Below are 21380 nucleotides of genomic sequence, written 5' to 3' on the forward strand. Positions count from 1 at the left end.
GGTAGTATGAATGCTTCACCAGAAAATACACTTTTTGCTAAGAAGCTAACTCCTAGATTATTTTGTGTCATTTGGTAGTCTATTGTGTTACCTTCCCAACTTTGTGATGCTTTCTGTGAGGTAGGTAACATTTGTTTAGAAGGTACTGGACTGTAAATCAGACATAAAGGTGAAAAAAAGAAACTGAGAATCCTTCCATCCAACAGGTGGCTCCTGAGAGGCCTTGGAGGCTTCTTCATCAAAAGACGGCTGGACACTGCAAAGTCTCGCAAGGACATCCTGTACCGCTCAGTGCTGCAGACCTACATGACTCATGCACTACAGGCTGGATACAACCTAGAGTTCTTCATTGAAGGAGGACGAACTCGCACTGGCAAACCGTGTATGCCTAAAGGTTGGTTACCTTTCTTCATAGTGTAGCTTCTGTTTCTGTCATTTAGTCACATGCATTGTACATTGTATTTACTACTTCCTTGCCAGTTGTGAAACACATTAATGCAAACCGACAATTTAGATAATTAATTTTGCCTTGCATATCATTATGTTTGCTAATTTTTTTTCCAGGCGGCCTTCTCAGTGTGATTGTTGATGCATACAGCAACGGCACTCTTGAGGATGCCCTCATCATTCCTATAGCAATCAACTATGACAGACTTCTTGATGGCAATTTTATCAGGGAACAGATGGGACAAAGCAAGGTAGTATATTATTAGATGAGAGTACTGTAAAGGGTTGTAATTGCAGTCATGTAAATCAGTTAACTGTGATTCATTTGAATTTGTGTTATAACATCATCTTTTCTGACTTTAGCAATAAGTAATACTGTTCTTATTGTTTTTGTGATGGAAAAAAATTAACATTACCATTGATTCCAGGTGCCGGAATCATTTTGGGGAGCAGTGCGAGCAATAATCAAGGTGCTGTCTACTAATTATGGTCATGCCAGAATTGACTTTGGGCATCCCTTCAGCCTCAGAGAATTTATCCAAACCAGCAAGAGACGAGAAGTCTCTCATCTTGCCATCAATCAACCACAGGCTGAGCCTCTGCCTGGATGCACACCTCCCCTCTCTCCTTCACCTCCTGATGAAAGCCCAAGACTGTCTATCAGTGGTTCAAGTCCCCCACTCTCCCTCCCTCTTGTCAATGATAAGGGTCACCAGCGTTCCTTGTCGTCTCCTGCAAACAGTAATCATCTGGTACTAAAAAAAACCTCCTCCAATCCATCCAGTGCTGTGACAGTGGCAAACAAAGCCATCACACCCCACCTCACGGGTGCTCGAAGCAGCTCCTCCCTATTTGGCACAGAAGTGACAGAGGAATACAGATTACTAGTCAAATCTTTGGCTGTTCACATTGTGTATGGTGAGTCAGCATTCTCTGTTTTCTTGTTTTATCACTGATTGTCCATCACTCTTTTCTACACTTCCTGTCAGTAAATCAGATGTTACACTATGAACAGAGAAATTATTACATACTTCACACATGATAAAGTTTTTCAGTAAAAACAAATTAAACTTATTTTATATTGTTTGATGTTTCATTCATGATCAAATTATTATTTTCATAGTTTTATCTTCTCAGATTTTCTAACTAGAAGCTAGATTACATTCTTATTTTGGAAGATTTGCTGTTTGAAATAACTTGAAACATAAATCAACAGATGCTGAACGATGCCAAGCCATCATGTCCACCAATGCCGTGGCCTGGCTGCTGTCATTTGTGTACCGCAGTGGGACAAGACTGTCCACGCTCACCACAGCACTGGATGCCCTCCGTGACTCCCTCAAAGCTAGAAAGAGGGATACAGGCTTTTCTGGCCATTCTGAAGAAGTTGTTAGGCATGCGGTGAGGAATGAATGGCTGTTTCTATGTTTACTGAGTATTGTTACATGAAGATATCCTGCATTCACACCATTATTTAGGAAATGTTTACACTCACATGCAAGTAGGTATTGGCATCAGATTAGCTGGAAATAGTCCATCAAGCTGAAAATCAGAAGAGGATTACAATAACTGCTTGCCTTTTATTATAAAGGTCTGATCTTACAGGTACAACTACTTGGACCAGGATTAGTGAGGACAGAAGACTTCTCAGGAAGCAATAGTTCAGCCTGTGATAAACCTGATTACTTCATAGAACCTGTCACACTCCTGCCAAACATCATTGAATTCAACTACTATGCCAGTACCCTGGGACCGCTCTTTGCTGCTGATGCTATTGTGGGTAAGTTTTATTCAAGTGGTGCTGCACTTCAATGGAGATCTTCCTCTTGCATACATTACACTTGTCAACTCAACCATTCCACTTGTCAATCCTCCACCTTTGAATGCCACACTAAACCTGCCATGCAATTTAACTTTTCACTTTTCATTTTCCTCACATCACAGCCATTTTTCACACTTCCTTGACAACCCATTTCATTTACACATGTTTTATGTCTATATCTACTGGCCTTTCTTTTTTCCAGGAAAATCTATATGTAGAATTTATAATTACTGAAAAGGTTCTTATGTAGGTTTTTATTGTTTGTTTTCTTTTTCAGTTACAACCTTACTTTCAATGACTGACTGTGATCTGTGGAGCTACAAAGACTGTTCTCCAGATTGTTTAATTGACAAGGAAAAGGTATGGTATAATTGTGAAAAATTTGAGACAACATAAACTAAAATAATTGTCATTAAACTTTTTTAAAATTCCTACATTTGACAACTTATTAATACTCAGTCTTTAATTACTCACAATCCAATTGGGATTTTCTTTTATCATTAGAAATGTTTGAATTGTTATAATTCAAGAAAAAAAAGTTTTGTGAAAGACTATGGTATTGTCAGAAGTCAGTTTTGAAAGTCACCTAAATATTTTTCCTTGGACGTGACAGCTGTTGCAGCGTGCAAGTCGACTGGCCTCAATACTTCAGCACGAGTACCTGCTGGCTCCTCCCTGTGCCAAGCAAGGAGATAGACTTACACAGGCACTAGACAACTTGGTAGACATGGGATTGCTGCAAGCTACAGTCTTTCCACAGGTGTGTGGAAAGATTCTTAAAGTTTCACCTAAATATCTGTTTATAGAATTTTCTCTAATAGCAAAAACTTTAATCTTTGTTTCCCTTATTTGATCATATTTATATTCTTCACTGTAACTATTTTTGTCTCCTCTACTTGTGTCATCCTCATATTTAGACGTAGTAATTGTGTTGTATGTTATCAGTTACAGATAGTGAAAGTAAAATTGAAAAAATGTGGATGAGACAATATGATGGCTTAGTAATTGCTTTCTGCATCCCTAGCAGCTTGCTTATACCATGCATATATTTTTTGTTGATTATTGCTAAAGTTTGATTCTCTTTGATTTGCATTCAGATTATAGGAAGTACCTCAAGAACAGCTTGTTTATATTTCTTTTTTAATTATAATATGTTGATTTCTTTGACTTCAGAAAGGGGTAAGGAGATGGTCAGACGACTCTGATGAAGATGATGTTGGTTACTACCACCACTTCAAGGTGACCCCAACCTCCTCCTCTTTGGAAGTCATTGGTGCTTGGAGGAACATGTTGGTTCCCATGCTGGATGCTTACTGCTACACAGCTCACTGTCTCCAGAAACTGATTGCCACTCAAATGCCAGACAAGGAATTCATCCAGAGTTCTCAGAGCTACATTGGATCCCTGCTAGAAAAGGGTATTCTGAAATATGGTATGTAGAATACAACCAGTACAGTTCATTGCAATAATGATAATTTTTATCTTTTTACAAAAAAAATATGAAATCACTATTTTTGTCCCATGTGGATTATTTTATAGATTTCTAGCCACCAACATTATTAAAAGAAAAATAAAACTGTACAGCAAACTATATTATATAGAAATGAAGTTATCATTAAAGAGAGGAGAACATTATGAAAGACAATCTTTTTAGTTCTTTATGAATTCATATTCCTGTTATTAGTATCACATTTCTTTGCAGGTGAAAGCATTTGTATTGACCCGATTCGGAATGCTGTCAAGCTCTTTGAATCGAAAGGAGTTGTGGAAAGTTACACACTTGATAGCATTCGCCTGTTGTATCTTTCCAAAGAGTTTGACTCTGAAGACAAGCTCTTGCCCTTTATCAATGAAATAGACAGCTTCAGGTCATGAATTGTGATTGTCAATGCTCAGAATGACCTCAAGGACAACAACTCAAGGTAATTAAACACTTCTAATACTTTTGAAGTCTAATAGTGCACTGAAGGCTGAAATGTTGCTCTTTTTTGAAGTGGACATTTGTCCTGCTTGTCAAGTTTTTAAAATTTTCCCATATGCAGGAAATACAATGATTTTAGTGATCCTTCTGTTTTTTTATTACATTCTGAAATGCTTCCATGCCACACAACCACCACTTTCAAAAGGCTTTAATGAAAGCTATACTTGTTTTTAAGAGCAATTTCACTTTATGACAAATGAACAAGATTTCTGCATTACTGAAAGGAGGAACTGCCTCAAGAACCCTGCTAGTCATCTATGTGGCCTTTAGAAATAGTTTCTGAATACATTCTTTTAAAAGAGAGAAAGAGATGACGAAAAGTAACAACTGATTGGCCTTGCAGTAGGTAACAATAATGATGTGTTATCTTCCTCAGTTACCTTGGCAGCAAGTGTCTCCCAATAAAGGAGTTGTGAAGTAACTCATGGGTCATAAGGGAACACAAGGAAGGAGCAATGTGAACACCTGGCTACCACTTCACTCTCTTGTTTACCTGCTTTGCCCAAGTGAGCGCTTCCACCCAGACTTGTGAGTGCTGCAGCCTGGTGTCAGTGGTACAGTAATGCTATAAGGGCAGTGTGGCACTGTGTATGAGATTCTGTATGCACTGTGAACTTCAGATTTTTCTATAGCTTGTAGTATAGTTGTGCAGCAAGCATAATGGTGTATTGCTTGCTATGAGACTATTCAACCTGTACATACATGCAGGGGAACGTCTGTAGAGTGATTAATCTTCAGGTGTTTTGTTTGTCTGGTGGGGTAATCATTAAAACATTGCTCAAAATTTTCCTTGAATGTAAACTGAAATCACTTGAGAGTTCCCTTTACCACCTATCAGCTGTTACATCAAGACATCAAGTCTCTGAGAGGTCTAGCAGTGAATATCTTTGGAGTACACAGTAGAAGTTGAAAATTCCTTTTTATACTGAGGAAATTATTAAGTTTGCTTTTTATTTCTTTTCCTTTTCTTTTTAATTTGTCTTTAGTGTTGTTTTACTCAGATTTTTTATAAGTATTTTTTTACTTTTATTTCTATTATTATTATTATTATTATTATTATTATTATTATTATTATTATTATTATTATTATTATTATTATTATTATTATAACTATTGTTTTTTTATGCTTTCAAGGCATATTTTCTAAAGCAGAACAATAATCTAGTCAGTTATTGTTTCCTGTCAAAATGAATGCATCTTGTTTTGTACTGTGTTTTGCAATTGGTATTGGGCCAGCAATGGTGTTGATGTCAGCTGTCAAATCCTGGTTGGGAGCCCCAGTCCAGCACTAAGCACTCAGGTGGTTGCTGTCCATATCACTTACTGTACTGTGTATGTATATTAGTTTGTCTTTGGATAATCAATGTACAAATATTCAGTAAAACAACCTTTCATTATTATTATTATTATTATTATTATTATTATTATTATTATTATTATTATTATCATTATTGTTGTCATTATTATTAGGTTATTTATTGAATTGTAAAAAGAAGTTTATGTATATTTGAGTTCATCTAATATGTATAGATGAGATTTACAGTGCAATCATGTTGAAAGAGACATGTCTGTACATAGTGTTTGATATGTATTTGTTCACTTAATACTACCTAAATAATAGGAAAAATTTCATTGCATTGCAGTGTAGAATAAATATTTTTAGTTACCATCAATTATTACGAAAATGTAATATTTATGTAGTTAGCATTTATAATAAATTAGAACTAAAGATGGTATATTATTAGTTGATAACCTTATTTTTTAAAAGGAATACTTTTAATAAGCCAATAAGTATGTCGGCATATCCCAAAAAAATAGCCGAACAAATCAATGTTTGAAATTTTCAAGACATTTCTAACAATGCATCATTGTTCTTCCTTTTGCATGTTAGTCTTGGAAGTGTTGTTGGCTTGTGATATCTGTGAGGCCTTCCAATATTGGTTCAAAGAGGATTTGTCATAAACTAGAAATTCATACCCCAAAAAGTGCATAACCCTGCAAACTTTTTTATAAGTTGTCATTGCTCACTATAAATACTGACATGTTCAATAGGTGCAGCTCTCTCAAGAAGCAATGCACATAGCAGGAAAGATTATGATAAAAGACAGCATTTTTAGAAGGTAATAATATACAGCAAGTAAAAACTTTTATAGGCAATGTCCTTGATACATATGAGAGGACAAGTGAGAGCTATGCATGAATCTAATGTGATGAGGGCCTCACTGAAGGAGCGAGATGGATAAAAAGCTATAATTCCACACAATCTTTGATGACAACCGGTGAACCACACCCATGGTCTATAAACGATGGGAAACTTTCAGAAAAGATTATGTAGGTATGTAAAGCAGAAAATCATGTGGAAAATTAAGACTACGCCTGGGCTGTCAGTGACCTAGCATAAGAAGGTATCTAGAGCAGCTGATTAATAGTACTACAGCTCCCTATTTGATGAAGCAACTTAACTATCAATTCATCAAACAAAAGTTATATCTATACGTTTTGCATGGCATATGTTATTGGCCAAAGCTGCCTCTGACGTGTACTCGTATGATACGCTCTTTTTCTGCCGCCTTGTAAATATTACATAAAAAAAACAAGTATTTAAAGGGTACAATTGATTAAATATTGCCATTCTGACGCTTCGTAAATATTACATAGAAAGCGTGCATGAAAAGAGTTAGATAAATTGAATATTATTTTTCTCCTGTTCTGCCTCGTAAATATTGCATAGATAGACAGTATTGAAGGGGAACAAAAGCTCATCAGCTAGGGAGGAGGAGGAGAGGAGTTGATGGGAGGAGATAGAGAGGGACAAGGGATGCATCGAGACTGGAAGAGAGAGAGAGAGAGAGAGAGAGAGAGAGAGAGAGAGAGAGAGAGATGAAGGTGAAATCATGAAGAATGAAGAGAAGATATGGATAGGTAGGAGGAAGAGGAGAAAGATTAATAATAATACGTAATTAGAGCTGAAGATCGGTGGGGAAAGAGGAAGAGCTATAAAGTACAGTATAGAGATTCCTTCCCATTTCTTCCTTAAACTTTAATTTTTCAAGCTTGATCCCAATATTTCTGGTTCTTTCCTGCCTATTGATCCTTATGATTTTGCTTATACCCGTTTTTTTACACCAGTTCAGCTTGGAAATTGATAGTTCGAACCAAGGAATTAGTTCGAACATTTCGATGCTCTTCATAAACATTCACAAATTAATTTACAGTTCGAGAGAGGCGATTATAGGTTGAATTAGGACACTCCGACACTACAAACCGATTATTGCGTTCCAGTAGTGTTGCTACAACTTCATCAATATTGTAACAAGTTAACTGAGCAATGTTAACGGTACTTTGCTTTCCTCCCTAAAAGACGATTAGCCTACCATCCCTCCTCTCTCTCTCTCTCTCTCTCTCTCCTTAATTTTCTAATTACTATTACTAGCTACTACTACTACTACTACTACTACTACTACTACTACTACTATAATAATAATAATAATAATACTGTACTACTACTGCTGCTACTTGGCAATTACAGGAACTATACATCATAACAATCATAGAAATGTTTTTTTTTTTTGTATGAATGATTTTAAGTTAATATCATGGGGGCTTGAAACTTCCATTAAAAGAGTTTTCTTCTCTCCATGATGCACAAATGTTGTTATTGTTTTACAACCATGTATCACCTAATTGTTATACTTAAAATATAGAACCTTTAAAAGTCTCCTTTCAGTAATGCTGGAATGTTTTTAATGTTACTAGAATCATAAAAACACCCTTAGAAACTCGTGTCATTTCATTAATCATTGGCTTTTCTGACATATCTTTCAAAATCTATTCTTTTCATGCCATTCCGGCCGTTTTTTAAATGCTTAAAATACTCCTTGTATTGCTAACATTAACGTTATTCGTTATATGTCACAATACAAAAGGGAGGAACTAAACTAAATATTGTCTTGCCTTCTTCCTCTTGGTCACACGTACGTACCATCCTCACCGTACCATCTCCGCCACCTACCACATTTCATTCTTCAGTGGCAGAGTGACAGACTGACAGTCTACCTTTATCACCCCCACTCTCTCTCTCTCTCTCTGTAAAGAACCCTAAATCAAACAACCCAGCATGACGGGTAGGGCAAATCAATATAATGAACACACACACACACACACACACACACACACACTTAGAATAATTTTCATGCAACTTCTTCATTGGTCAAGTAGTAATGTAGAGGCACAACTACATTGCTGCCTGGCGTACGATACCATTTTTTTTTTTTTTCCCTTATCAAGTGTCAGATAATAATGTACATATAGTTTCAGGCACATTTAGACAAACCATACTCAGAATCACTCACAAAAGATACACATCAAGAGATCAGAGGCAAGTGAAAGGTGACATAGACAGAAGAGATTGGAGGTGCACGACTTGTTGGAAACTTACTGTTCTAGCAGTAACTGGCACCTTTACTTCCACCAGCTACTCCCAAGCTCCATGTGTTGCTCACCCGTCGACCGTCATTTAGTAATACACTTCGTTTGGTGTGTGTGTGTGTGTGTATTTGTGTGCTTCTGGCTATGGCCAAAGCTCCGAAGATCAGTCCCTGGTGTTGTGCTTGAAGTTTGTCTCCCGTCTACCAGAACCTCCCCTGTTTTTCTATGGCGGTTTGATGTCTAGGTTAGTAGTGTTGCTTTGGAATCGCACTGTTAACCTGTCTGAGAGAGAAGGCCTGTCGATCAATCCAAGCTTACTGACAGTATTCGTAATTTTTTTTTTTTTTTGTGGCTGTGCAGGTGTGGGAATCTTTGAGGCATTTGTATTGTTATATTTGGTATCCCATTGTGAAATGATGTGATGAATTACAGGACCTGGATTTACAAATTCACCCCCGTATTTCTGTCTTTGCGGACTAATCTATCAGTATTTCATTGTGGCCATAATATATTTGTCATCAATCTTTGTAGCCGTAGTGTGCCATTGAGACGATCTCTAGTGAGTCTTTTAACTTGTTAGGCAAATTTTCTTTTATTTCATGGTGAGCAGATCGGCCGGGTACTTGAGACCCGTCAAGATATCTATCTATCTACTCACATTACCAAATGCCAAAGTTGTTATTATTAGTTTTATTACTCTATTATTTACTTATTAGTTTAAGTGTTTTATTACATCGTAGTTAGGCCGAATCCAGTTCAGTCATTGCCAAGTATTTAGAGACTGTCACAGAACGCATGATCGCAAAATGCGAGTTAAGGTCAGTCACCCTCACCCCAGCAGTCAGGACCGGTCAGGTAGGTACACATTAGCTGCACTTAAGTTTAAGGTTAGCGACACTCACAGGAGGGTAAAGTTTCATAACATTCTGGATATCGACAGAGATTGATCTAAATTTGCGATGAAGTTATAGGAAAAAAATGATTCTTGATAGTTTTAGATAGAGAATACTGATTCATTAGGCTGTAGTAGTGAATCATTATGGGGATTTGAAAGGTTAGACAGGCTTATATGTAAATCAGGTGGAAATGTGTAGGCATGTACATACAGTATATGTTTCATTCAGGGACTACCGCGTGTAGGTTTGATGGCTTATTGCACTTTCCCTTATTTCCTTGTGTCCTTTGGTGATATATTTATCGATGAAGGGATTCCACAAGTATTTTGTTAGCTGCATATTGATTAACAACTGGTGACTTTGAAACTCGGGAATAGTCAGTATTCAGTATCAATGGGTGGCTTGAGCGTATAGGCACACAGTGAATAGGAAAGACGCACCTCTGGGGGATGCATGGCACGACACCTGATACGCGAGGCATGTAAGTACTAAGTAGTACTACCTCAAGGCTCAGTTGGCACAGTTAGACGCATGAGGAGAGTGCCAACGAAGGAACCTCGATTCTCGTATCCTTAGTGTCCACACATATACTGATATATACTGGTGATGTTATATTGTTGCTAGGAACCTCCCAGTTGTGGGAGCACGGCGTTCTACCCATTTTGCAATGCGACTACATTTTTTTTTTTTTTATGTAAGGGGTAAATATCCTGCACTAAGTTGCAGTCTTCTTGGAGGTCCGAGAGTGTTAACTAAAAAAGAGAGGGAGAAAAAAAAATATTGAAACCTCTGTCTTAAATTAAGTAAAGTCAGAGGAAGTTGGAAATACAAAAGGTAGGCAGGTATTTTGTATTCTCAAAGCACAGTGACAACCATATTTTGATCCGATTCAGCAGCTGCTTTGGATTTTTAAGTCTTTTTGCGATTGTAATGACAATTTAACTAGGTTTCAACATCACTAACAAGGAAAGTACTTATGATAATCTTACAAATGATTTTTATTGTTCTGACGAGCACTCGTAGCTATTAGAATAATACCAGTCCGTCATACAGTATATATGTTCAGCAAACTTCGAGAACCATTCTCATGCCTATTGATGTCTTATTCGGATTACATTTTATCATACACTAAAGTGGAAGTCATTGTGGTTATCAAGAATGTTTTCGTGATCTTAGTATTAGTTTGATTAGAATTCTGCATCATGAATGGGTGAAAAAAAAAAAACTGAAAACCCACGTAGTCATCTTAAGCTGCAGAAAATGGGCCCTTTAAAACTTCAAAGTGTAGCTTCACTGCTTCAGGCACAAAGGTGATAGGCAAAGCATGTGGTGGATGCTTGTTCGTGCACACGTGCAGTTAGTGACGCATTGCTCCCCACCAAGTTGGCAGTGATGAATGCAGGAAAGTTGGTAATTATAGAAAATGGATCATATCGGTATGAAACAAAATAATAAAGGTAAATAGATGAAACCTGACTCGCGACTGATACCATGTGCTCCGTCGCGTGCCCACGAGACCCTCCCCTGCTGAGAAAATAAGGGTTTTGGGCGGGGAAAGCAAACCATTTTCATTCCTGGTCTCATATTGGCGAAATCGTTGCATTTAGCATCATAACATTATGGACTTGCCTTCAGACTTTTCTTCGTGCCGTCCTTTTTTCATCCCCCGCCATTCCTTTTTTTTTTTTTTTTTTCAAGCTTAATGTTTATTTTTATTAATTTACAAATTGTCTTTGTATGTTGCATCTTCATTAGCATTGGGCATTTATGCATATGAACTTTTTAGATTGCAGTTTTATCACATTTTCTATACATTCTCATGAGAGAGAGAGAGAGAGAGAGAGAGAGAGAGAGAGAGAGAGAATCGCTACACTATTGTGGAACACTTCCTCAGTGTGTGTGTGTGTGTGTGTGTGTTCTATCCGCGCGGCTGCCTCACATGACAGCGCATCACGGCTGAAGGACAATACTTTTCTGTCTGTGTACTGGACCAGGGCACTTCACTTCCTGCACTACGTTGGGATGTGGGGAGTAACCTCAGTAGCCATGTCAAGAACACAAGTGTACCTATGTGTATATGTGCATGTGTACCTATAAGCAGTGTAATGGTATGAACAAATATTAATTACCCTCCACACCCACAAGACAGATATGCAGCCTGGGAGGTTTAGAGACACTTATTGATGATCGTTCGTAATTCTTTTGGATCTGGTACCTCATGGGGGCCTTCTTTATACTTTTATTCTTTTTCCTTTTCCCCTCCTACATTGAAAAAAATAAGTATATATGTGGATAAATTATATAATAAATATTAAAACCTTTTGAAGGTAATGTAGGTGCGGGGCAGAAGTATGTCAGAATATGATCCAATGGAGCTTTGGTAAACGCTTGGATCAATGTTTTGTAGTATTCAAGTATAGTGCATGAAGATATATAACTAGAAGCGGTTTTAGACTGACATTTTTCCAAGAACTGTACAAGTGTTGACTTTACCCTACATTAATACAGCCGGCGACCACAGGTATTTCGGCCCATAGCAAACGCCATTCGTAACGTGCAGGTAGATCGACGTATTAAAGTGAAGGTCGTTGGGTTTCCATTCATCCTCTCTTCAATAGTGAACCGAAACTCTATAGTGTTTTATCCATGGACCCAGACTGGAAGCCGAATTGGATAATGGCTATTCACTCCGTCATCTGCCAGGGAGTCGGTGAAAGCATCGAAATTTGAAGAGACGCAGACAGCTTGAGGATATATATTTTTTCTTTTTAATGTTATGGCCTATAGTGCCTGGAGGTTCACTTGGAGAGTATGGTTAGCGCTGTTCAGCTTTCATCCATTAGCGGCGCAGGCAATTTTATTTATAGTGGTACCCATATCATCACCCAAGCCTAAAACCTGGGTATCTTAGTGACATGTAGGTAACTCGACAAAGGACAAAGTTTCAAGGGTGCACGTGGTGGGATTCGAACCTACTCATGGACGTCTGCCCGATCCCACATTCATCACCTTATCCACTACGTCACCTTCTCGTATAATATATACTTGACTTGTATAGATGTAACACAATGGATTACAGTTGGTTTGTTGTAGTAATGGACAGTAAGCAGTTGAGCATTCCTGTCAGTAATCTGTGGGGTCCAGGTGGCAGTGAATAATATTGATCTGTCAGACTACAGTAATATTTCAGTTCCAATAAAGAAGTTTGATTGTAGATTAGTTAATTGAACCGTTAGTGTATATATATATATATATATATATATATATATATATATATATATATATATATATATATATATATATATATATAGGTACCTACGGCAGGGCTCTACTAGTAATTAAGTAATTGTACTAGACTCAGTTTAACTGTGTCGGGATCAGGCGACTGAGAGAAACTGCATTTTGCCGAGGTTTAGAGGTGACGACGTATATTGTATGCTGTCGTATCTCGTTATGGAAGTATGTGGCCAGCTGTGCTATGCCTGCGGTATATTGAGGTGGTTCACGAGACTATCCCATTCCACCACCCGCCGACGGGCTCTAGCGCGCGGGAGGTGGTTCACGAGACTATCCCATTCCACCACCCGCCGACGGGCTCTAGCGCGCGGTGCGCGCGTGTGTATGTAATTCACCTCGGTCGTCTGCTGGTCACCCCAGCCAGTCTTCCCCATTACGGAGCGAGTGTGTGTGTTTACCTAGTTGTAGTTTTACAGGGCCGGGGCTTTATGCTCGTGTGGCCCCGTCTCCATATCTACACTTATCCAATTTTTTTTTTAAACTATGCACACTCGTTGCTGACACCACTTCCTCACTCAATCTGTTCCAAGTCTCAACACATCTTTGCGGGAAACTATATTTTTTAACATCTCTCAGACATCTTCCCTTCCTAGGTTTCTTACTATGCGATCTTGTGCTTCTTCTCTCAGCATTAGTTTCTCTTTATCCACTTGATCCATTCCGTTAATCAACTTATAAACTTGTATTATATCCCCCCTCTCTTCTGTGTGTGTGTGTGTGTGTTGTCTTGTCTTGTCTTGTCTTGGCTTAAGTCAACCGTGTTATATTCCCAGCAGAGGGACAGGTCGAGTTAATGCTATTTATAACTTTTCATCTATAATCTAAGTTCGGGATGGTGAAAGAGTGTAGTGTTAAAGTAATTACTGCAACCACGGTCCTGACACACATTTAACAACAGCACAGCAAAGTTCATGTGATCGTGACCTGCTTTGGCTCAGAGATGCCCTGTTAACATTCCATTTTATTCAACCCTGCAATTTTATCAGAGCGCAACCATTATTTATTATTATTCATGTTTTCTTCTTCCTTCGCTTAGTTGCGCCACCATAATTTCTTGAATCAATAAATCTATTATTCGTTCATTTATCAGTGTGGTAAAAATCAGTGAACGCATTGTTGTTGTTGTTGTTGTTGTTTATCCCGATTTGTTGTTAATATTCTGTTAGATATTCTTATCATTGTACTCTTTTTCCACTATGATACTGTATGTCATTCGTTTAGTGCACACATTCTCTCTCTCTCTCTCTCTCTCTCTCTCTCTCTCTCTCTGCTAGTCATGTTTTGAGCATCGAGTACCTATCACTGATGAGTGTATAAGCGCAAACATCACCAAAACGAGTTTTATAGTTTACTACTGTAGCCTGACGGGGAGAAAGTGACAGTACGTAGGTAGTAGTAATGATGACGGATGGGCTGCGCTAGTTGGGATGGTGGGAAGGAGTAGGGAAGGAGCATCACAAGTCAGCATTACTACTACTTGGTGGCTGCTTAACGGTTTGTTTTCCTCTAACATTGCTGTATATTGTACTAACTCGACTCAATTGCTTTCTAATGTCAGGTGTGCTTGCAAACACATTTCGTGACGTTACTGCTGTTAACTTTCTCTTACTACACTTTTGTGTGTGTGTGTGTGTGTGTGTGTGTGTGTGTATATATATATATATATATATATATATATATATATATATATATATATATATATAATTTTTTTCATATAGATATATTTTTTATGAATTTATTATTTTATTTATGTATTTGTGTGTGTGTGTGTGTGTGTGTGTGTGTGTGTGTGTGTGTGTGTGTGTGTGTGTGTGTTTATTAGTATTTTGATTATGTGAAACTTTTTGTTTGTTATTAAGTGAATGTGGCATGGCTCTCTCTCTCTCTCTCTCTCTCTCTCTCTCTCTCTCTCTCTCTCTCTCTCTCTCCATATTTAAGTATTTATCTGTCTGACTTGTTTCTCTATGTGATTAATTATCTTGTCAAGATTATTCATGGTATTTGTAAAGTTATCAGTAAATGAGTGTGCATGCAATGTCTGCTTTCACAATTCTACACAAATTACATGGAATTTATTTGATGTGTAATTCAATATTGCTTGTTTTGTTTATAATTTCTTTGATTATTTGCTATGAGTTTTTAGTATATGTTACATTGTCTTTGAGTCGAGTTTCATATCGGCTTCTTCATGCTTTACGCATGATTCTCTTAATTCTCTCTCTCTCTCTCTCTCTCTCTCTCTCTCTCTCTCTCTCTCTCTCTCTCTCTCTCTCGTGCTGCTAGTCATGTTTTGAGCATCGAGTACCTATCACTGATGAGTGTATAAGCGCAAACATCACCAAAACGAGTTTTATAGTTTACTATTGTAGCCTGACGGGGAGAAAGTGACAGTACGTAGGTAGTAGTAATGATGACGGATGGGCTGCGCTAGTTGGGATGGTGGGAAGGAGTAGGGAAGGAGCATCACAAGTCAGCATTACTACTACTTGGTGGCTGCTTAACGGTTTGTTTTCCTCTAACATTGCTGTATATTGTACTCTCGTGCTGCTAGTCATGTTTTGAGCATCGAGTACCTATCACTGATGAGTGTATAAGCGCAAACATCACCAAAACGAGTTTTATAGTTTACTACTGTAGCCTGACCGGGAGAAAGTGACAGTACGTAGGTAGTAGTAATGATGACGGATGGGCTGCGCTGGTTGGGATGGTGGGAAGGAGTAGGGAATCTTGTCAAGATTATTCATGGTATTTGTAAAGTTATCAGTAAATGAGTGTGCATGCAATGTCTGCTTTCACAATTCTACACAAATTACATGGAATTTATTTGATGTGTAATTCAATATTGCTTGTTTTGTTTATAATTTCTTTGATTATTTGCTATGAGTTTTTAGTATATGTTACATTGTCTTTGAGTCGAGTTTCATAATGGCTTCTTCATGCTTTACGCATGATTCTCTTAATTTCTCTCTCTCTCTCTCTCTCTCTCTCTCTCTCGTGCTGCTAGTCATGTTTTGAGCATCGAGTACCTATCACTGATGAGTGTATAAGCGCAAACATCACCAAAACGAGTTTTATAGTTTACTATTGTAGCCTGACGGGGAGAAAGTGACAGTACGTAGGTAGTAGTAATGATGACGGATGGGCTGCGCTAGTTGGGATGGTGGGAAGGAGTAGGGAAGGAGCATCACAAGTCAGCATTACTACTACTTGGTGGCTGCTTAACGGTTTGTTTTCCTCTAACATTGCTGTATATTGTACTAACTCGACTCAATTGCTTTCTAATGTCAGGTGTGCTTGCAAACACATTTCGTGACGTTACTGCTGTTAACTTTCTCTTACTACACTTTTGTGTGTGTGTGTGTGTGTGTGTGTATATATATATATATATATATATATATATATATATATATATATATATATATATATATATATTTTTTCATATAGATATATTTTTATGAATTTATTATTTTATTTATGTATTTGTGTGTGTGTGTGTGTGTGTGTGTGTGTGTGTGTGTGTGTGTGTGTGTGTGTGTGTGTTTATTAGTATTTTGATTATGTGAAACTTTTGTTTGTTATTAAGTGAATGTGGCATGGCTCTCTCTCTCTCTCTCTCTCTCTCTCTCTCTCTCTCTCTCTCTCTCTCTCTCTCTCTCCATATTTAAGTATTTATCTGTCTGACTTGTTTCTCTATGTGATTAATTATCTTGTCAAGATTATTCATGGTATTTGTAAAGTTATCAGTAAATGAGTGTGCATGCAATGTCTGCTTTCACAATTCTACACAAATTACATGGAATTTATTTGATGTGTAATTCAATATTGCTTGTTTTGTTTATAATTTCTTTGATTATTTGCTATGAGTTTTTAGTATATGTTACATTGTCTTTGAGTCGAGTTTCATAATGGCTTCTTCATGCTTTACGCATGATTCTCTTAATTTCTCCCCTAGGTTTTGGTACTTATTTTTAATGTTGACAGTGGGCTGCTTTAGTGAATAAACATACATTTTTTTTTTTTTTTTTTTACATTTTTATGAAGTTTTTAAGTGTCGTCTATTTTTATAATTGCTTTCAAATATTTCAGTTGGGAAGCCTTTTCGTGTTAGGAAGTTTTGTGTAAGTTTCTTGACAGTCATTAGAATTAATTACAATTGATTACTTCTGTCTAATCATAATTGTGCAGAATTCAGTAATGTAGGTAATGCTTGTTGTTGTTTCTTCCTTAAATGATTTTTAAATCTTTCCTAACACAGTGTGACAATTTTGGTTTAAGGTCATAATAGAAAAAATGGTCTCATACATCATTGTATAAGATGGGATTTCATAGAAGTGAGTTTTGTACATCATTACTGAAAATAATACTATCTATCAGTGTGGCAGAATTATCTGTGATGTTGGTGGCTTTATTAAATAAAGGCATAAGATAATGTGAAATTCAGCAAGATCAGCAGTAAGGTGGTGAAATTATTCACATTTAGTTCAAGTCTGATTTTGTGGATTATTTTATCGTCCTGATCTAGTTTATCCAGCAAAGTATTTAACTTATCTAGAAATTAGTTTATATGTACGTATTTGGTTGGCAATAGCATACCCTCTATTCTGCTTTTTCATCCTCTATGCATAATGCCCATAGTATATCAATAAATAAGATTCAAAATTTTCATCTAGCATGTTTTAATCATTCCTCATATTCCAAATTATCTTTGTTGTAGAGAGATTTTACCTTTTTCACTTTCTTTAGGCAGCAAAAGTCTTGTAATTGGTGTAACTAAACACTCTGATTCCCAGGTGACCCAACATGTAAGCATTGGTGTTCATGATGAAGGCAGGTGGAGGCTCACCACCCTATATGTCGAAGCGGCAAATGCAGTTCTTCACAGCAGTGATATTAGTGTTGGTGTTTGGTGCTCTCCTCACTGCTCTTAATGTCTATGAACTGCATCGCCTCACTAAAGAACACTGGGCCACTGAACATACACATGCTGAGGGTGAGTGACCTGACGTACCAGATATGGCAGATGTTCATTCCCTGATCAAGTTCTGAACCCCAGGTTCCTTGGATCCTGTTTGTGACAACAGATCTTCATGCTAATATAATGTTCATTATGATATAGTAGATATTTATACACGAGTAGATATTAAATAAAAATCAGAAAAAGTAAATGTTTTGTATTAACTGGTCATTGATCAGATCACACGAGAGACCATGACATGAAACCATCTTGATTCAATAATGCATATTTGGAAAGAACATTTGTAGGGCTTTAGTTTGTAACTTTTTGATAGGATTCAGAAACTCAACTGATTCTTGGTACATAATTTTTTTTTTTTCCCATGCAGTACAACATAGTAGTAATGGACATAACTATAGCTGAAATAAAGTTTTTGGATTCGTATTTATTCATGTCTTCATGTGTGCATGAACGTTATTCAATCGGTATATCTGTTACTTGTGTAATTTTTTTTAACCTATGTACTGTACTCTAACTGCTGGTACAGTATAGCATAGTACTTGAACAGCATTTACATAAAGTCATCTTACAGGTGCAGCTTTAGCAGAGGCCCTGGGTGAAAACCACTATGCCCGCCCTGTGGCCTGGGTGAGAGGCAACAACAAAGGCTCCGGCTATCTCACCCATGTTACAAATGTCCTACACAGGCTGGGCTATGAGTTGGCTGAGGACAGGGAAGACTGGGATTTCCTCTGGTCCCACAACTATCCTTTCCGGGAGCTAAAGCAGACCATGGTGAAGTTGAAGCCCCATCAGAGGGTGAACCACTTCCCAGGGTCAGGTTTCATAACCAACAAAGTTAACTTGGCCATTTCAGGCTTGCCGCTCATACCGCGAGCTTTCAGAATGCCGGCAGAGAAAGCAGAACTCCTTGCTCATGCCAAAAAGAATCCCGAGATGATGTTTGTGCAGAAGTCCAACAATCATCGAGGAATAAAAATTGAAAAACTGGATGCCCTCGACCTAGGAGCTGAAGGGTCTTTTGTGCAGGAATTTGTGCACAACCCCTTGTTGGTGGATGGGTACAAGTTTGACATAGGAGTGTACACCATTGTTACCTCCATAGAGCCACTGAGAGTGTACATCTTTGAGGGAGATGTGCTCTTCAGGTTGGTTGAATAGCTATATGGCTAAGAAATATTTTCTATTATTTTTTCATAAAATTAAAGTAAGATATTAATCTATATTTGCAATTGATATTTAGGTATATCTAAGTTATCTTCCTAGATGTGGATGTTACAAAGCCTTGTCCTCCAGATTTTGTCCCAAGAAGTACCACCCATTTGATCCTGAAGTGCAGGACAAGTATGTGGTTGGAGATGACTACCTACCAACGTGGAAGGTTCCTTCTCTTGCTCCATACTATAATGACTTTGGCTTTGGCATGAAGAGTTCCTTTGATGCCTGGCTCAGAGCCCAGGATAAGGTTTGTGATATATGCATGTCATTAATGAGAAATTATTGTGCAGTGTGACATTATTGCATCATTCTTATCACATTTAGAAGTTGCCTTTAATAGAATTAGCTAATCTGTCTAATTTCTTGATTAAATTTGTTTGATATTTAGAAATGGTCAGTCTAGACATATTATATATAGTATAGATAAGAATTGTGCTACTAAGTAGTTACAATGTGTGCACTCCCTTACATCCTGTAACCAACTCTCAATTATCCCTTCTATTTTATTTGCATTGTGATATATCTGATATCAAAGATTTCTCAGTATCCATAATATATGTTTGTGTTCATGGAGTTTACACTTACTCCTTTGTCTCTAACAGTGTTGTGAATTTACAGAACCCCAACCTGGTGTGGGACTCAGTCAGGAATGCCATCCGTAGTGTGTTCTATGACAAAGAGTCTGCACTTGTCCAGGCAACATCTCACTATCCAAGTTCCAAAAACTTTTTTGAGATGATGCGATTTGATTTTGTGATTGATGATGACCTCAAAGTGTACCTTATGGAAGCAAATATGTCTCCCAACCTTTCATCAGCTCACTTTAAGCAGAATCGTCTGTTGTATGAACAGGTGGTGTACAATGTGCTGTCTCTGGTAGGCATTGGTCGAGCTGTGCACTCGCCCAACCTTGCCACACGCTCCACTGATGAAGACGAGATGCAGGCAGCTGTCAAGGATATCGTGGTGTTTGCTGACCACTGTTCTGTTAACTGTCAAGGTGGATCTAATGCATGCAGCAGAATTGAGTGCCAGCTGTGTTTGCCATGTCTTTCAGAAGATCAGAAAGCAAACTTTCTACAGGCTTACTTGGAGCATCAAAGAAGAGGTGGATGTCGGCGTGTGGTTCCACAACCCATTCTACACAATAAGGCCCATAGTGCTGCCGATATGGAGGCACTCACACCAGAAAACACCCTCATGACAGAGTGGTTCCGTGGCATGTGCCTCAATGACAACTCGTTCTGCTCTTAGTGACTCCTATGAAATGGTTGCATTGTGGCCTACTACTGTACAAAAGAAGAAGCCTTGCTTACCAACTTGAGGAATGCATTTAAGAAGTGTGAAAATGAAAACTTATGAATTTTCTGAGTAACACACACACACACACACACACACACACTTTCTCTAGGTAATAGTATTTTTAAAGTCATTGTAACAATTTTTTTTTTTTTTCTGTTTCGAGTTGAAAGTTGAGTGTTTCAGTATACTTGCAATAGAGTGTATGTAATATGTTTAGAAAATTTTACATCTTTTAGTCAGCCTACTGTTTTTAGCCACCATCCCCTGTGTTTTTCTTCCATTTATAGCTATCATCACTTTTGCATAATTCTACATTATAGATTGTTGAATTAAGTCATATGGGAAGATAATGTTTTTCAGCTTGCCTCTCATCTAAGAAAACCCTTTCTGGGTGCTAGGAGCAGATGCTATCTTTGGTGCTGCTAGAGGTCTGTTTATTATCTAAGCATTACCATTGAGCTGGTGGTAATTGAGGGTAAATTGAGTGAGGCATGGTTTACCAGAATATGCAATGCAAGCTGTGCAAGTGCCTTGGTGAAATCATTGTCAGAATTCTTCAGAAACAACTACAGATTTTTACTAGAATGTATAGATGTTGAATTTTTTTACGAAGCTTTTTCTTTACAAAAGCAATACATGGTATCCTACTGTGAAAAAATTTTTGTACTTGATATAGAATTTGAGTTTATTCACATCCCCAATTATAGATTGAGAATGAGAATGGCAGCACCCATTTACTGTACTATTACGACAATCACTATTTCTAATATTGTTGTCAGGTAAGGTGAAGATATGGTACAGCTGGGTTGATAATTGTTTTTTTTTTTCCTATTTTGTAATTTAAGTGATGTTTGCCCTACCCACCATCTCTCTCTCTCTCTCTCTCTCTCTCTCTCTCTCTCTCTCTCTCTCTCTCTCTCTCTCTCTCTCTCTCTCTCTCTCTCTCTCTCTCTCTTTCCAGGTTTTGTTTAGAAAGATGTGTGATCTCATGTCAATGGGCATTTGAAAAAACAT

General features: G+C 37.6%; 2 protein-coding genes across 8 annotated transcripts in view; both read left to right on the plus strand.

The window, feature by feature from the left end:
- LOC123513905 (glycerol-3-phosphate acyltransferase 1, mitochondrial-like) overlaps positions 1-5979 on the plus strand; it is a 70946-nt gene extending 64967 nt beyond the window's left edge. For all 4 annotated transcript variants that reach the window (XM_045271382.1, XM_045271383.1, XM_045271384.1 and 1 more), the window contains 10 exons: positions 207-394; positions 565-698; positions 876-1365; positions 1664-1848; positions 2053-2227; positions 2547-2629; positions 2883-3029; positions 3443-3701; positions 3972-4191; positions 4627-5979. In XM_045271382.1, the coding sequence (XP_045127317.1) occupies positions 207-394; positions 565-698; positions 876-1365; positions 1664-1848; positions 2053-2227; positions 2547-2629; positions 2883-3029; positions 3443-3701; positions 3972-4144 (1834 nt within the window). In that variant the 3' untranslated portion in view covers positions 4145-4191; positions 4627-5979. The remainder of the gene's footprint in view (positions 1-206; positions 395-564; positions 699-875; positions 1366-1663; positions 1849-2052; positions 2228-2546; positions 2630-2882; positions 3030-3442; positions 3702-3971; positions 4192-4626) is intronic.
- Positions 5980-8675: 2696 nt separating this feature from the next.
- LOC123514088 (probable tubulin polyglutamylase ttll-15) lies at positions 8676-21176 on the plus strand. 4 transcript variants are annotated; one of them, XM_045271712.1, is made up of 5 exons: positions 8676-8769; positions 17662-17861; positions 18418-18994; positions 19143-19311; positions 19683-21176. In XM_045271712.1, the coding sequence occupies exons 2-5, from the start codon at positions 17690-17692 to the stop codon at positions 20316-20318; spliced, it is 1554 nt and encodes a 517-aa protein (XP_045127647.1). In that variant the 5' UTR covers positions 8676-8769; positions 17662-17689; the 3' UTR covers positions 20319-21176. The 4 variants fall into 4 exon arrangements, with proteins under 4 accessions (XP_045127647.1, XP_045127649.1, XP_045127648.1 ...); XM_045271714.1 differs by having other exon boundaries at positions 8701-8922; XM_045271713.1 differs by having other exon boundaries at positions 8765-8786.
- The last annotated feature ends 204 nt before the right edge of the window (positions 21177-21380 follow it).

The sequence above is a fragment of the Portunus trituberculatus genome, chromosome 37 (genome assembly GCF_017591435.1).
Source record: "Portunus trituberculatus isolate SZX2019 chromosome 37, ASM1759143v1, whole genome shotgun sequence".
Classification (NCBI taxonomy): Eukaryota; Metazoa; Arthropoda; class Malacostraca; order Decapoda; family Portunidae; genus Portunus; species Portunus trituberculatus.